This window comes from Ambystoma mexicanum, chromosome 13 (assembly GCF_040938575.1).
Source record: "Ambystoma mexicanum isolate Mex_15411 chromosome 13, UKY_AmexF1_1, whole genome shotgun sequence".
NCBI classification, from domain to species: domain Eukaryota; kingdom Metazoa; phylum Chordata; class Amphibia; order Caudata; family Ambystomatidae; genus Ambystoma; species Ambystoma mexicanum.
Window position 1 is genome coordinate 642,796,598 of NC_090938.1, and position 17,982 is coordinate 642,814,579.

Consider the following 17,982-nt stretch of genomic DNA (forward strand, 5'->3'; position numbering starts at 1 on the left):
TGTGGGTGTGTGTGTGTGTGCCTGGGTGTGTGTGGGTGTGTGTATGGGTGTGTGTGTGTGGGTGTTGGGTGTGGGTGTGTGTGTGTGTGTGTGCGCGCGCTGACACAGCACTCCCACACACACATACTAAGCACACTAATAATACACTCGTAGCTAATCTGCGCCTGCACTTGATTTGATCATTCTAGACACTATTTTCCTCGCCCATCAATGCGTGTGCACACACACACACACATTACCACAGCCGCCCCCCGCCCCCCTGCCACCCCGCGCGCCACTCTGAGGGCCTCACTATCCCACAGACTGCAATGAGGTGACTCCCTGCTGTCTGTCACACGTGTGCCACTCTGATACACCGTCATGTTGCCCCCCGGCCGTGTGCTGTGCCACTCTGACGCCCTCGCCATCTTGCCCCCATGCCGCGTGCTGTGCCACTCTGGCGCCCTGGCCCCCACCAGCGCGCTGCGTTGTCTCCCGGTTAGCACACGTGTGCCTCCCGGAGACCCTCCCCCTCCCTGCGTGCTCGCTCCTGGCCCTTCCTGTCACAGGAGGCGCTCCTTCTGCCCTGAGAGTTTATTACCCCAGCCCTCCCCGGTGGGCGGCGGCAGCCAATGGGCGAGGCGCTGCGGCCTCACGTTCAGTGCGTCGACAGAGGGCAAGATGAAGGCATGCAGCCGTGCCAGGCTCCCCCGGGCAGCTGCCGCAGCTCCCCGGCCTGTGCCCTGAGCGGACCCGCAGCCGGGACCATGGAGGGCTTCCTGCCCAACGGCCCCTTCCAGAGCCGGGGCTCCCTGGGGCCCTCGGGGGGCCACCCGTCCGAAATGGGGGGGCACTCGCCCACCGCGCTGGGTAGCCACTCTTCAGCCTTGATGGGCCCCCTCTCATCTTTGGGGTCGCACCTCTCCGGCGTCGAGGGGCACTCCCCCACAGCGCTGGTTCCAGCGTACACCATGATGGAGCTCCCCGTCAGCTCTGGGGAACCCGGGAAGCCCTGCGCGCCCCCGTGCCACGGCTCCTCGGCGCCCCCTCTGCCCTGCGGATACTTTGGAGGGGGGTACTATTCCTGCCGCGTGGCCCGGACACCCCTGAAAGCCTGCTCCCTCTCGGGGTACCCTGCCGAGAAGTACACGGACACGGCCGTGGCCGTGGAGGAGGCCCGGCCCAAGGAGCTCGCCTTCTACCCCGGCTATGCAGGACCTTACCAGCCGGTGGCCAGCTATCTGGACCTGTCCGTGGTGCAGAGCCTCGGCGGGGGGCCCGGGGAGCCCCTGCCCGCGGAGCCCTACCAGCCCTGGGCCCTGGGCGGAGGCTGGAATAACCAGGTGTGCTGCTCCAAGGACCCGAGCCCGGCCGGGGCCCCGTGGAAGACCCAACTCCCAGGTATGGGGCCAGCGGAGGATGCACCCCGAATGGGGGAGGGAAGGGGGCTCAGGCCCTGGCGGAGAGAGTCAATATTCCATAACTAGGGGGTTACATCGTGCACACCCGTAAAATAGAGATTTATGTAAACGTGCTGCACACACGGTGCCCAATTCGCAGAACATTTAGCGCAGTGCACTGCAAAAATACACTTTTCACCGAGCCTAATTCATAGAGTGGAGCAAAGTGGCATTGCACCGCGCTTAATGGGCCCAATTCACAAAAAAAGCACTACGTCTTGTGCTTCTTTGTGTGAATTTGGCCCATTTTGCACCGCGCATGCAGTGCAAAGTCACTTTGCTCTGTGAATTAGGCCTGGTGCAAAGTGTATTTTTGCAACACCAAGTCACTTTGCTTCGCACTGTGAATTAGGCCCGGTGCAAAGTATATTTTTGCAGTACAGAGTCACTTTGCTACGCTCTGTATTTTAGTTTTTAGTTTTTATTTATTTATTTGCATTTTTAAAGCGCTCACCCAGCCTGGGGGCATTGAGCTGCTGCTACAGGGATATGTCTTAGTTGCGTATTTATAACGCGCTTCATACCCAGAGGTTTCTAAGTGCGGACCCGGAGATCGAACCTGTGTTGCTTCGTGTCGTCTTGTTTCCAAGGCGAGCACATTGCCGCTGAGCTATCCTCCCGGGGCTCTGTGAATTAGAACTGGTGCAAACTGTATTTTTGCAATGCAAAGTCACTTTGCTCCGCTCTGTGAATTAGGCCCAGTGCTAAGTGTATTTTTGCGGTGCAAAGTCACTTTGCTCTGCTCTGCGAATCAGGCCTTGTGTAAAGTGTATTGCAGTGACTTTCCTCCACTCTGTGAATCAGGCCCGGTGCAAAGTGTATTTTTGCAGTACAGCATCACTTTGCTCCACTCTGTGAATTAGGCCCAGTGCTAAGTGTATTTTTGCAACACCGAGTCACTTTGCTTCGCACTGTGAATTAGGCCTGGTGCAAAGTCTATTTTTGCAGTGCAGTCACGTTCCTCTGCTCTGTGAATCAGGCCCGGTGCAAAGTGTATTTTTGCAGTGCAGTCACTTTGCTCCGCTATTTTTGCAGTGCAGTCACTTTGCTCCGCTCTGTGAATTAGGCCTGGTGCAAAGTGTATTTTTGCAGTGCAGTCACGTTCCTCTGCTCTGTGAATCAGGCCCAGTGCAAAGTGTATTTTTGCAGTGCAGAGTCACTTTGCTCCGCTCTGTGAATTAGGCCTGGTGCAAAGTGTATTTTTGCAGTGCAGTCACTTTCCTCTGCGCTCTGAATCAGGCCCGGTGCAAAGTGCATTTTTGCAGTACAGAGTCACTTTTCTCCGCTCTGGGAATTAGACCCAGTGCATAGTGTATTTTTGCAGTACAGAGTCACCTTTCTCCGCTCTGGGAATTAGGCCCGGTGCAAAGTGTATTTTTGCAGTAGTCACTTTTCTCCGCTCTGGGAATTAGGCCCGGTGCAAAGTGCATTTTTGCAGTACAGAGTCACTTTTCTCCGCTCTGGGAATTAGGCCCGGTGCAAAGTGTATTTTTGCAGTACAGAGTCACTTTTCTCCGCTCTGGGAATTAGGTCCGGTGCAAAGTGTATTTTTGCAGTACAGAGTCACTTTTCTCCGCTCTGGGAATTAGGCCCGGTGCAAAGTGTATTTTTGCAGTACAGAGTCACTTTTCTCCGCTCTGGGAATTAGGCCCGGTGCAAAGTGTATTTTTGCAGTACAGAGTCACTTTTCTCCGCTGTGGGAATTAGGCCCGATGAAAAGTGTATTTTTGCAGTGCAGAGTCACTTTTCTCCGCTCTGGGAATTAGGCCCGGTGCAAAGTGTATTTTTGCAGTACAGAGTCACTTTTCTCCGCTCTGGGAATTAGGCCCGGTGCAAAGTGTATTTTTGCAGTACAGAGTCACTTTTCTCCGCTCTGGGAATTAGGCCCGGTGCAAAGTGTATTTTTGCAGTGCAGAGTCACTTTGCACTGCGCTAAATGTTCGGTGATTTAGGCCCACAGTTGCGCATCATATGTGCATGAGTGTAAAGGTGTATCTGTGAATTGATGGACCGTCACACTCACACTCTCTCTCTTACAGGTAGAATCTACACGGAATAAGGCTCCCATACCAACATATCCATACACACACATGCGGAACATATCGCAAATATACACACATATACCAAGATAGCATATACATGCCAGAGCCTAGAGGTGTATTTACTCACATACAGATGCATTGAGGCATATACTAAAGATACGTTCATGCCACCATATGTGTATCATTCTAAAAAGGCCCATATAAACACATACACATCTGGTGTGTGTGTGTGCGTGTGTGTGTGTGTGTGTGTGTGTGTGTGTGTAAAACGCCCTACATTGCAAACTGCCCCAAGCACTTATTTGGAAACTCGCTTAAGTGACAGGGATGCGTACTGCATGCATGCATTGCTCTATAGACAAACACACACAGACTGTGCGCATCTCAGCAAACACGCATGCATGGAAATGCAAGTATGCACACATACTGCAAAGCAGGCACAGAATGGATAGGTCCATATGTAGGAGCCCATATCCAAAGAGGGATGCAAATATTCCTGTGTAACTAGGAAGATACACAAGGACATACAGAACACACACATTGATAAACAGACATCCCGGAGACAGGTATATATGTACATACATGGCTAGAGAGGCAGAAACATCCACAAATGCCTGCATACAGAAGGCTACAGGCACGTGTACAATCCCACATGCATGCATACATAGATACATTGATAAACAGACATATGGCCGCTTCTATGAGAATCATCAGACATGCATGCATTGGTGTCTAGGTGCAGACACACACACACATACATCAACTAATAAAGCCATGCACACACTGATAGCTACACGCACCCCAGGATACATAGAGATGCAATGGAAAGATACGCAGTGAAAACACACACACATGCATCAGTAACACGTGTATAGGTCACTGATATGCAGGAGTACTGCGATACATGTATACATGCAGTAAAAGAAAGAAAACGTGCAAAGCCATACATTTGCACATACATATGTATATCTGAACATATGGCCGGGTGGAGCGTTACATACACTGATACGCAGAGATGTCATGCCTACATGCATTTGCTGTAACCTGCAGCTACTGATTCAGTGATGCCAGTAAATAAACACACATAGAACACCTACCACGCGTGCGCTGACACATGCAGAGACATATACAATATATACCCAAACACGCCGTCTTCGGGCTGTGTCCTCTGTTTCCTGTTTTAGAGCCTGATTTGCAAAACGTTTTGCAACGGGACTGTGTCTACCTTTATAGATAGTGCTAATTAGGGCCTAATTCACAGAACGTTTAGTGTGGTGCAGTGACTGCACCACAAAAATACACTTTGCACCAGGCCTAATTCACAGAGTGGAGCAAAGTGACTTTGCACTGCAAAAGTACTCCTTGCAGCATGCTAAATGGGTTTAATTAAAAAAAAGGGGCCTAGTTCAGGGAACGTTTAGTGAGGAGCAAAGTGACTTTGCACTGCCAACAAACCCGCTCCACAGGACCTTATTCACAGAGCGGTGCAAAGTGCATTTTTGCAGAGCAAAGTCACTTTGCACTGCAAAAGTTCTATTTGCACCTCGCTAAATGGGCTTAATTCATTTTGCACCGCTCTGCGAATTAGGCCCCGTGAAAGTGAATGAGGCACCGTGGAACATGCTTGTTGGTAGTGCAAAGTCGTGGAACATGCTTGTTGGTAGTGCAAAGTCGCTTTGCTACGTGAAAAAAAGTTCCATGAATTAGGCCCTAAATCCGGGCCACTTCATGCTTCCTTTGTGAATTAGGCCCATTTAGCGCGGTGCAAAGTGCATTTTTGCAGAGCAAAGTCACTTTGCGCTGCAAAAGTTCTATTTGCACCTCGCTAAATGGGCTTAATTCATTTTGCACCGCTCTGCGAATTAGGCCCCGTGAAAGTGAATGAGGCACCGTGGAACATGCTTGTTGGTAGTGCAAAGTCGTGGAACATGCTTGTTGGTAGTGCAAAGTCGTGGAACATGCTTGTTGGTAGTGCAAAGTCGCTTTGCTACGTGAAAAAAAGTTCCATGGATTAGGCCCTAAATCCGGGCCACTTCATGCTTCCTTTGTGAATTAGGCCCATTTAGCGCGGTGCAAAGAGTTCTTTTGCAGAGCAAAGTCACTTTGCTCCGCTCTGTGAATTAGGTCTGGTGCAAAGTGTATTTTTGCGGTGTAGAGTCACTTTGCACCGCGCTAGACGTTCTGTGAATTAGGCCCTAAATTACATACATAAGTCTATTATTAGCAAGTACTGACTCCAGTTCAGGTGCAAAGTCTACATGTTTGTAGCTCAGAGGGGCAGTCAGTGTTTCATTTGTTTACACCTTTAGTTGTTCACCGAGAGAAAGGAGCACGCTTATGCTTGAGAGCTGCTTTTACGTGAAAGCTATATATAAGCAGCCCAGCGCACATAGATGTAGTTGTTCCCTTTGTTATTAGCCCCATTCTAAATGCACGAGAACCATCCCTGGATCCGGCCTTTCCTTCAGACCCACCCATGGGCTGAGTTCCATCCCATGTCCAAATGTCCACCTCTGCTTCCAGGCCCACCTCAGCCCTCTGGCCCATCGCTTACTCAATACCATCCCCTCCATCCCACTACTTCTCACCTACATTCTGTGGGAGGCGAGCGAGTGTAACACTGGAGCATAGAAGGAACCGATATCAGGGCATATGACTATGAATGGACAAATCACAGACAGAGAAAAAGGTACACGCCCACCTCGTCGCTGCCGTTTCACCGCATTTGGTCAAACTGCCATTTTGCTGCATTTCTCGCGGATCCCGGGTTAGGGAACATTTAAAAAGATTTTTAGGTGAAAGGAAGAGTGGGGGAGGGGCGAGGTGTGCGGTAGGAGGGTAATTGGCATCAAAGTGATTTTCAGCAGCAAATTGTTCTGGAAAAATAACACTGGGGTGAAAGAAGGGGGCAGAAAAGAGGACAATTGGCCAAGTTGAGTGGCAAAAATGGGCATGGGAAGAGGCGGGCTAGATCCAGAGAAAAAATGCAGGAATGCATTTATACACACACAGGTGCATATGTATAAAGCTGCGTTTCAGCAGGGGCGTTGCTAGCGGGGGGTTAGGGGGCTATAGCCCCTGATCTTTTGGTTGTAGCCCCGGATAGAATCTCAGGAGCTACAGCCAAAAGACTAGCTAGCCCCCAATCCCAACAGTTCTGACATCAGCTTAGCCCCGGGTCTTTTCCAGACCTAGCAACTCTCCTGCGTTTCAGTGTGTTCTGAAATTCGGCATCGATGGCAATTATGCAATTCCTGTGGAATCTAGGAGATCAGACAGGGGGTTGAGATCACTCCTGTGAATTACAGCTGCTGCTTGTGAAATCAAAATAGCCAAACGTTCTTAATCAAAGTTAAGGTTCTTTTCTCTAAAAAATATAGTCTACAAAAGTTGGGAATGCAACCTTTAGGGTTTAACCTATCATTAAACACTAAGAGCCCGATTCATGGAATTTTTTGCATGGTTTATGTGACTTTGCACTGCCGACACAAACCCTGATTCGTGGAACTGCGCAAAGTGTATTTTTGCAGTGCAAAGTCCGTGCAAAGTCAGTGCATAGTCATTTTTGCAGTACAAAATGATTTTGCACTGCAAAATATACACTTTGCTCAGTTCCATGAATCAGGGTTTGTGTCGGCAGTGCAAAGTCATGTTGAACCGCACAAAAAATTCCATGAATCGGGCCCTAAGCATAAAATAAAGCCAGCCTTGTTGGAAACTTAAAGATTGCTTTAAATGTCTGAGGCCCTGATTGAAGAACGGTTTGTAAATCAGGCCCTTAATGCGTTAAGAGTAAATGGTGGTAATACCGTTTTCTGGTTTGCTTGTGTCTTGCTGTGTTTGGTGCGTCATGTAGTATGCAAGCAGTAATAAGGGTACCTGCTTTTGGGAGATAGTTCTTTGTGTACGCGTGGGTGTATGTTTTTATGACATTGTATTTAATGTGTACATTCAGAATATTGTCTGAATTGTAATGTGAGTTTTTTGCATATACCCTCTGTCATGAATCTTTGTATATTGTTGATGTTTGCTGTAAAGATACATTGATGTGCTGATCTTCCCTTTTGACTTATTTGTGAGGGTGAATTAAGGTTCCAATAATGTGGGCTTTATTTTATATTTAGTGGCTAACACGCGATTACACCTTAATGTGGCCTTTCCACTGATTGTTGACTTAAACTCTCTATAGGTAGTAACCTCAGCATTGTTTTATATTTCGTCCACCAATGTCTTTGTTTTTCGGGAGAGTAGTGTATGATTTGTATGGGAGGTATGTTGACAGATCTGTGTAGGGTGCGGCAGATCCTCTTGGGGTGTCCAGTCATTCATTCGAAAACAAAAGGACCGAAAAAAAAGACCAAATGCCTTTTTTGTAATGTATTTTTTTGTGGCTTTGGTATAGGTAAAAATAATGGGGTTTGGCCAAAAAACAGGGGTTTGGGGGAACCCCCACCCAAAAAAATAAAAGTGCATTAGATTTTTTTTTCTCCGGTCCTTTTGTTTCGAGAGTATTGTTATTCGAACCTTTGTATTCAAATCTTTGACCCTAAACCTATCTTGGCCTGTTTACGGTGTATAGACTTCTCTTTGCAGTACATTCTGCTTCCCGGGCCCTGCTGTGCGTCCCTACAGCAGCCCTGCTGCATTCTGGGTATTGTGGATCACTTTCTGTGTTCCCCTGACTATGGGCCTGAATTACAATGGCGCAATCCCATTGAAAATCTCTTTGCAAATCTGGCACAATGTCTTATTTCTCAGAATATTCTTCATTGTGTGGTATTTTTTCCAACCTATTTCACATGTACGGCGGCCCTACTGCATGTTGGTTAAGAACAATGAACTCAAGCATTTTGAGGATTTTTTTCCATTTCCCTTTATATGTATATTTCTGACTTTATTTTGTCCGCCAGACGCTACTGTGCACGCCTGAGTAGCATTGTGTGTTTGTGTGTGTGTGTGTGTTGGGGGCAGCTTATGTTTTTGTACATTTTGCAGTATATTTTTAATTCCGTTTTGTCCCTGTGCGCCTTTCATTCAGTTTTGTCCTTGCGGTAATACTGCGCTAAGTGGCAGCCCTACTGCACGCTGGGTGCAGCTGCTCATCTTGTGTGTTTTCACAGAATATTTTTCATTTCGCAGAATGTTTCCATTTCATTTAGTTCCTCCGACCCTACTGCGCATCTACAGCAGCCCGACGGCAGGTTGGGTGAGGACGATCATCTTGTACGCCTCACAGAATGTTTTTCATTTCATTTTGTTCCTCTGACCCTCCTACACATGTACGGCAGCCCGACGGCAGGTTGGGCGAGGACAATCATCTTGTAGGTCACACATAATGTTTTTCATTTCATTTTGTTCCTCTGACCCTACTGCGCATGTACAGTAGCCCGACTGCAGGTTGGGCGAGGACGATCATCTTGTACGTATCACATAATGTTTTTCATTTCATTTTGTTCCTCTGACCCTACTGCGCATGTACAGTAGCCCGACTGCAGGTTGGGCGAGGACGATCATCTTGTACGTATCACATAATGTTTTTCAATTCATTTTCTCCTGCTTATCCTAAAGCACATGTACAGTAGCCCGATGGCAGGTTGGGTGAGGACGATCATCTTGTACGCCTCACAGAATGTTTTTCATTTCATTTTGTTCCTCTGACCCTAAAGCGCATGTACAGTAGCCCGACGGCAGGTTGGGCGAGGACAATCATCTTGTAGGTCTCACATAATGTTTTTCATTTCATTTTGTTCCTCTGACCCTCCTACACATGTACGGCAGCCCGATGGCAGGTTGGGGGAGGACGATCATCTTGTACGTCTCACAGAATGTTTTTCATTTTGTTCCTCTGACCCTCCTGCGCATGTACGGCAGCCCGACGGCAGGTTGGGTGAGGACGATCATCTTGTGCGTCTCACATAATGTTTTTCATTTAATTTTGTTCCTCTGACCCTCCTGCGCATGTACGGCAGCCCGATGGCAGGTTGGGCGAGGACGATCATCTTGTACGTCTCACAGAATGTTTTTCATTTCATTTTGTTCCTCTGACCCTCCTGCGCATGTACGGCAGCCCGACGGCAGGTTGGGCGAGGACAATCATCTTGTACGTCTCACAGAATATTTTTCATTTTGTTCCTCTGACCCTACTGCACATGTACGGCAGCCCAACGGCAGGTTGGGTGAGGACGATCATCTTGTACGCCTCACAGAATATTGTTCAATTTATTTTCTCCCGCTGACCCTAAAGCGCATGTACAGTAGCCCGACTGCAGGTTGGGTAAGGACGATCATCTTGTATGTCTCACATAATGTTTTTCATTTCATTTTGTTCCTCTACCTCTCCTGTGCATGTACGGCAGCCCGACGGCAGGTTCGGCGTGGACGATCATCTTGTATGTCTCACATAATGTGTTTAATTTCATTTTGTTCCTCTGACCCTCCTGCGCATGTACGGCAGCCCGACGGCAGGTTGGGCGAGGACGATCATCTTGTACGTCTCACATAATGTTTTTCATTTCATTTTGTTCCTCTGACCCTCCTGTGCATGTACGGCAGCCCGACGGCAGGTTGGGCGTGGACGATCATCTTGTACGTGTCACAGAATGTTTTTCATTTCATTTTGTTCCTCTGACCCTACTGCGCATTTACAGCAGCCCGACTGCAGGTTGTGTGAGGACGATCATCTTGTATGTGTCACAGAATGTTTTTCATTGCAAATTCTGCCTGTGCCCCTGCTGCGCATGTGTATTGGCCATATGGCGTGTTCGGTGCGGCTGATAACTCAATAGGGGTGTTTGTGTGTTTTTGTTGGGGACTGGTGTTTTTGGGTATTTTGTGGTACACTTTTCGTTCTGTTTTGGCCACTACATCTACAGCACATATAAATAAACAACAATGCTTTTTTAATTTGCTTAGAAAGTGAATATCTTGAGTTTGGTTCCGTGTGAGGTGTGCTCAACCTCAGGTGGAAATCTCATTGAAAAAACATGTTTTTTTCAGCAATCATTTTGGTGTGACCTATGATCTTGTTTGTTTCACAAAACATTTTTAATTTCGTGGAATGTTTTTCATTTTGTTATTCTCCCTATTCGTAAGCCCTGATGCATGCCGCGTGAGGCTGGTCATCTTGTGCCATGTTTGTCATTTCATTTTGTCTCACTGATGCGATTGCGCATGCAGAGAGGTTCTGTGGCATGCTAAGGGCAGGCAATTATCATGCATGCTTTGCAGAATATTTTTCATTTTGCAGAATGTTTTTCACTTCATTTTGTCCCTCTGACCTGATTGAGCTTGGACAGCAGCACTGCTACTTGTTGAGCGTGGCCGGTCAACATGTGATTTGAGCAGAATGTTTTTTATTTCGTGGTATGTTTTTAAGTCATATAATCCCCCCGGCCATGCTGCACACAGTTCTGTGTTGGGTTTTGCATTTTATCTTGTGAATAAATCAGATTTGTTTTTTCAATCCTTGGGCTAATGGGTGATTTCTAAGCCTATGTGGACTTCTCAGTAAAAAAAAACACGTTTTTTAAGCAAACTCTTTGAGCATGAAAATGCTGCAGAAAATTCTCCAACTTCAGCACGAGTGTTCAGATTTTGCCAAATCAGTGGCATGCCAAATTTGGCAAACTTTCTGAGAACAAATTTTCATTTTGTAAAGTGGAAAGTGCAATTTAACCTTAACTCTACCGTTTCAACCGTAACACTGTAATAGTCAAGTTAGTTAAGTGATCACTAAGATCAACCATTTTATTATAACAAACACCATGAAATTTGGTCGGAAGTCACAACAATATTAACGCAAGGACCCCACACCCCCACGCGTAGATGTCATCCTAGATGTAATGTTTGAACTTATTGTTCACCCCTGCTGTGATCTCATGTATGTTCTCATGGGCTGAGAATGGGGCGGCTTTGAGTTAAGATTGTTGCCACTTTGCGCACCCACCAAATTTCATGTGTTTTGTTGCAATAAACTGGTTTCTCTTAACTGTGTTTTAAAGAAAAGAACGTGGCCCAGTGGTCATGGCCTTAACCTGTGGCCTATATCCCCCTCACTAGTAAATAATCCTGTGCCACCGGCCATGGCCTTCGGCATGTCCCATCCTCTCCTCACTAGTAAATAATCCTGTGCCACCGCTCATGGCCTACGGCATGTCCCATATCCCCCTCACTAGCAAATAATCCTGTGCCACCGGCCATGGCCTTCGGCATGTCCCATCCTCTCCTCACTAGTAAATAATCCTGTGCCACCGGTCATGGCCTTCGGCATGTCCCATATCCCCCTCACTAGCAAATAATCCTGTGCCACCGGCCATGGCCTTCGGCATGTCCCATCCTCTCCTCACTAGTAAATAATCCTGTGCCACTGGTCATGGCCTTCGGCATGTCCCATATCCCCCTCACTAGTAAATAATCCTGTGCCACTGGTCATGGCCTTCGGCATGTCCCATATCCCTCTCACTAGTAAATAATCCTGTGCCACCGCTCATGGCCTTCGGCATGTCCCATATCCCCCTCACTAGCAAATAATCCTGTGCCACCGGCCATGGCCTTCGGCATGTCCCATCCTCTCCTCACTAGTAAATAATCCTGTGCCACTGGTCATGGCCTTCGGCATGTCCCATATCCCTCTCACTAGTAAATAATCCTGTGCCACCGGCCATGGCCTTCGACATGTCCCATATCCCCCTCACTAGTAAATAATCCTGTGCCACCGGCCATGGCCTTCGGCATGTCCCATCCTCTCCTCACTAGTAAATAATCCTGTGCCACTGGTCATGGCCTTCGGCATGTCCCATCCTCTCCTCACTAGTAAATAATCCTGTGCCACTGGTCATGGCCTTCGGCATGTCCCATATCCCTCTCACTAGTAAATAATCCTGTGCCACCGGCCATGGCCTTCGACATGTCCCATATCCCCCTCACTAGTAAATAATCCTGTGCCACCGGCCATGGCCTTCGGCATGTCCCATATGCCCCTCACTAGTAAATAATCCTGTGCCACCGGCCATGGCCTTCGGCATGTCCCATATCCCCTCACTAGTAAATAATCCTGTGCCACCGGCCATGGCCTTCGGCATGTCCCATATCCCACTCACTAGTAAATAATCCGGTGCCACCGGCCATGGCCTTCAGCACCGGCCTCTTTTAACGTTGCACCAGTTGGGATACAAGACCATCGCCCACTGTGGGGCCCGTATCTCACCATGTCCAACCGCTGGAAAACCAAAACAATCTGACTTAAAATGGGGGTCTCTAGCTATCCCCAAAGTGCTCACATAACCATTTGGTTCTCTTTCTCCCTTCCCACCCCTACTCTGAAGACAAACCACCCCTTTCCCTCCCCCAAAGATAACTTTCCTTTTTAACATGCTTGCAGGAATCACTCACATCGGGAAAACATAAATGGCAGATTTTCATCTCTGAAAATCTTCAGTGCTGCAATGTACCATGGGGGCAGCCCCTTCTCACGCAAATGTTTTAATAACTACTGGACAAATTTACATCTAACCAAAAAAGAAATATCTGAAACACTTGCGAATAGGCGCGATATAAATGCCATATCATATCATATCAATGCTTTGTGCCTAACCTTTTTCCTATTTGGCTCAAATCCATCCAGCAGTTTTCGCAATGCTCGTGTTCAATGGAAGCACCCTTTTCATTATGGCAAAAGGAATGGAAGTAGGTGAAAAACTTTTTTTCTTGGCTTAATAATTTATGGATCGTTTGCCAATTATTGCCCCAAATTTCCAGTTTGGCGGTGGCCTTTGCCAGACGTTTATTTGGAAAACAAATGTCAGCCAGATCTGTCGAGCGAGTCAAAAGTGATTAGCAATAAAAAAAAAAGAAAAGTCAATGCAAATTGGTTTATTTTAACTATAGGGCTGAGGACTGGACAATTTGGGAAAATTAGTTACCAAATGAAAACATCATTAAGAAAACAAAAAAACACAGTTTTCGGCCTACTCCCATTATTTTTCCGTAGAGAAAAAGTGTGATTTTTGGACAGATGTAGGATGAAAACCATTGGGAAGATTTGGACAAGACAAAAAGCAACTTGGGCAAAATGCCCTGACTTAATTTCCTTGATTGGTTTGGGGTAAATGTGTCCAGTAGTTTTTAAAATAGTTGACAGAGAAAGGGGTGCTTGCTGCACCAAAAAATGTACCTATCTTGCATGGTGCTTTGCAGCAGAGAGACTATTCAGAATAGTTTTTGCTTGATGGGAACCATTTCCGCAATAATACCTGGGGAAGCTGTAAATGAAAAGGGTTCAAAATGCTGTTTTCAGGAGGAAAAGGGGTGCAATCACATCAGGCTAGAGGTGCGCAGGGAGAAAGAGGACGCCATGTAAATTTGTGTAGTTGGGGGTGGCTGTGCAGCCAGCTATGGGTAGAACATTTTCGTCTTATCGGGGGAATTGCGCGAGATTGCAGCAATGACCCAAGATGCGATCGGAAAACAGACTGTGTCACATGAACTAAAGAGTGAAAGGTGATAATGTGAGAGGTTCAGGGAGTGAAAAGGCAATGGAGGTGGGTTTGGGTCCAAGAAAAGATGAGGGGGACACACGGTGAGTGCCTGTAAGGATCGGGACGATTTTTTAATTTTCAAAGTTTTTTGGCCTATGGGGGGGATATCACGGAATCGCATGAGATTACTGAAACAACTACAAAAGATGCAATTGGAAAAGAAACTGCATCACACGAACAGATGAGTCATAGGGGTAATGGGAGAGGGCCAGGGAGAGGGAAACGCATTGCAGGGGACCATGAAAACTGGAGGGGGACACATGGTGAGCAGTGGTGTAACTTTGTTGAAAATGTTGTGGGGGACATGACATCTAAAGGAAAGGGGCCTGTCAAATAAGGGGGACAACATGGCATGCCACCAAAGGTGGGGGGGGGCAAACACCCTTGCCCCCCCAAAAGGATGGCCATGATGGTGAGTACCTGTGATGATGGGAAATACTTTTTATTTTTCAACCGTTTTTCCATCATCGCGAGGATCAGCACACCGCTATGCTACCGCGGGAAATGGAAATGATTCCATTGAATCATCACGGGACTAGGGAGTGGAAAACATATTTGGCACCTGCAGAGATCACATCTACTAGGCAGCGGGCAATGAGTCTTTAGGAAAAAATCATCAGTCTGTGGGCACTGGCCATGGCCAAAAGCCATGGCTAGTGGGCTTGGAAGAAACATATTGGTGCAACAGGAACAGTGGCCACAGAAAAGGACCATGGCAAATGGGCCCTGAAGAAACGATACTATAACAAAACCCTTGAAATTCTGTGAAAAAACATTTGTTAACAGAGAGTTATGGTGATCCAATTTAACGCCGCAAAACCCCTGAAATTCAGCGGATGTGGAAAGTGATGACCATCTTAACTCAGCGTCCCCCCAATGCAAAGGCCACGATCACATACCTATTGTAACAGAAGGGATACACAATGACCTACAAAGTAGCATCATGGGGGATAGCCATAGGGGGACGCTGAGTTAAGATGGTCATCACTTCCCACATCGCTGAATTTCAAGGTTTTTTTTGTGTTAAAACTGATCACGTTAACAAAACTGATATATCATGTTCCAACTTGGCTTTCAATTGCTGACTGCTTTGCTTCCATATAACGTAGTGGGTGTCTCTCGGTTGGAGTGAATGCAGCTCCTGTAAGTTTCCACATGAAATTAGTCCATAAACGGATATCGAAAGTCTCAGACACCGTCACTGACTCGAAAGTAAAACCTGGGCACTTGTTCCGTAAGGTGCTTCAATGCTGTGGACATTTATCGAAGACAATACCAGAAATGATTGAGCTGGACACAAATAAATACATGGACCAAATAAGAAAGCTAGCGAAACAGATTTCAAAAGCCACACTTTCCGTCTTCACCGGCACTTACCAGGCAATTTCAGATACTCAGTTACAAAGCTCAAAATTTAAAAAAGAAGGCAGAAGCCTCATCTCCAGTCACGCAAATTACAAGTCAGATGACAAACAAGTGAAACACAGCATTTCCACATCAAATGAAAACGCCATCTTAGAATGGAGTCCTAAAACGGCATCCATAATGGAATCAAATTCATTAACAATTTATGCACATGGAGAATAACTGTAAATTCATTCTTGTTGTTGGAAGGAGAGAACTGACAACAAAAATATAACAAAAAACAATATCGAGCTCAAGTGCATGTACAAACAATTAGCAATTGATCACAAATTACATTGTGTGCACATTCGAGAAAAGTTCATGAGGAAAAAAGTGCTGGAATGAAAGCAGCAATGGTAGTTTAAAAGGGAGCAAATCCTGCCCTACTGGGCTAACAGACATAACACAGCATTCACCTAATTAATGGTGTACAAGACAAATCTCAACATTAATTGTCTTCAAGAACTCAAATTCTATCCTAGTGGGTTAAAAGACATAAGAGAGCATGTCCGCTGATCAAGAAGAAAAATTCAACATTCGAATACATACATTTACATGACCCAAAACGACTCCAACAAGACATAAAGCTCTTCATCACTGTTATGGCCATTGGGTTCCATTGTACCCAACTGAAGTATTAACCTCGACTCTCGTTAGCACAGTTTCCATTCTCTATTTCCTTTGTGTTTATGTTCTTTACCATGTGCTAGAGCTCCAAATAATATCAAGGAAAGATCACTATTATGTGTTTCTTTAAAATGTAAAGCAATGGGGTAATTTAAATCAACATTTATAATGGCTGTATACTGCTGTATAATCCTCAATTTAAGCGGTCCTATAGGCGAACGGATGTACCTCAAGCCACAAGGGCATTAAATAAAATATACTACAAACTTAGTGCTACAAGTGACCTGCCCAACCTTCCAGGATCTGAGCCGCTTATATTGCACTTTGTCACCAACCTTGGCCAAACTGCACATTTTACATTTATTGAATGCATTGGGCTTTTTCATATTGCACAACCAATTCCCTTGGTCCCGAGTCGATTCCCTAAACAAGCCTGGGGCTAATTTGTCTTTCAAAGGCAGTGTTTTGCAGAATGTTATTTTAGGAGCATTAGTTAATACCTGATTCAAATCTCTATCACTTAATAAAATAGGCCAATGTTTGGTTAACATTTTTCTCAAACCTCCAGACTGTGCATTAAACTGACTGATAAATGTAGTGGGCGTTGCTTCCTCATTTGTAGAATGTATTCTTAGCAAGTTCGGGCTATTTCTCATTTTGGCTTTCTGATAAGCTTTCTCAAGCATATTGTGTGAATAACCTCTTGTCAAGAAGTGGTCTCCAATGGAGAGGTCCATGTATTTATTTGTTCCCAGTTAATTCATTGGTGGTATTCTCTTCAATACATTTGCACAGCATTGTTGCACCTTATGGAATGAGTGCCTAGGTTTTTTATTTTGAGTCAGTGACACTTTCATGTGGATTTATATATATACATTATAGTGCGGCGGTCGCGGCACTATCATTAAGTTGAGTATCGAGATACATAGGAAATCAATCAAATGAATTGCTAATAACTTTTGACTCGCATGCCGAATTTAGCTGACATTGTGCAGGCAAAATTGTACTGATCCCCCAAACCCCTAAATGGACATTTTGGGAATGACCCATTAAAATAAAAAAGTTATTAAGAAAACAAAAACGCGGTTTCGGCCTAGTCCCCATTAATTTCCCACAGATGAAAAACCCCAATTTTTGCTCGAGTGCAAAGCTGGGGTGCTGTGTCCCGTAGTTTATTCGAATATTTGACGGTGAAGGGGGTGCCCCCTTCTCCCAAAATTATAGCTATAGCTCCCCTGCTGCATTGCAGCACACAAGCTTTTCAGGACTGAAAAGCCACCATTTTTTTGTTTGATGCAAGAGATCAACGCGGGTATACCCGCAGCTAACTGAAAATGAAAAGGCAGAAAAAAAGCAATTTCAGGGTTAATAAACTAAGAAATACCATGATGCCAGTGTTGTGGGGGGTGGGATGAGGGAGGGAGAGGGTACCATGTGAAATTCGAGGGTTGGAGGGGGCTTAGGGACCAAGTTAAGAGCAGGTTTTCTCGTAGCCACGGTTATTCGGCAGGATAACTACAGATATCAAAGAAAACGAGATCGGGAATGAAAGTGCGTCACGGCAAACCACGAGTGTTGTGGGAGAATGGGAGAGCACTGAGGAGGTAAGGAGGACTTGAGGGGGGTGGAGGGAGCATGCTAAGAGGAGGGGAGCAGTTGGTGAGTGCCTTGGTGGGCAGCGGAACATTTATTTTTGTTGTTTTCCCCGATACCTGCGGTTATCAGGATACTACAAATAACCATGTCTATCTGTAGTACATTGCAATTATAACTGCAGAAAAACTTTTTTTAATAACAGAGTTGCACTTTTTTTACAGATACAGTGAGGCTGGGTGGAAAGTGGCCACAGACTGCTTTAAAACATAGAGTGGCTACCGGGCCTGAAATATTGGGTGAACATATACAGTGGTCACGGTCGAAGCCCATGGCTAGCGA

General features: G+C 46.1%; 1 protein-coding gene across 1 annotated transcript in view; it reads left to right on the forward strand.

The window, feature by feature from the left end:
* The first annotated feature begins 594 nt into the window (after positions 1-594).
* Positions 595-17,982, forward strand: part of HOXB13 (homeobox B13) — a 70,033-nt gene continuing 52,645 nt past the window's right edge. Inside the window, exon 1 of the mRNA XM_069634598.1 lies at positions 595-1,380. Coding sequence (XP_069490699.1) covers positions 612-1,380 — 769 coding nt within the window. The 5' untranslated portion in view covers positions 595-611. The remainder of the gene's footprint in view (positions 1,381-17,982) is intronic.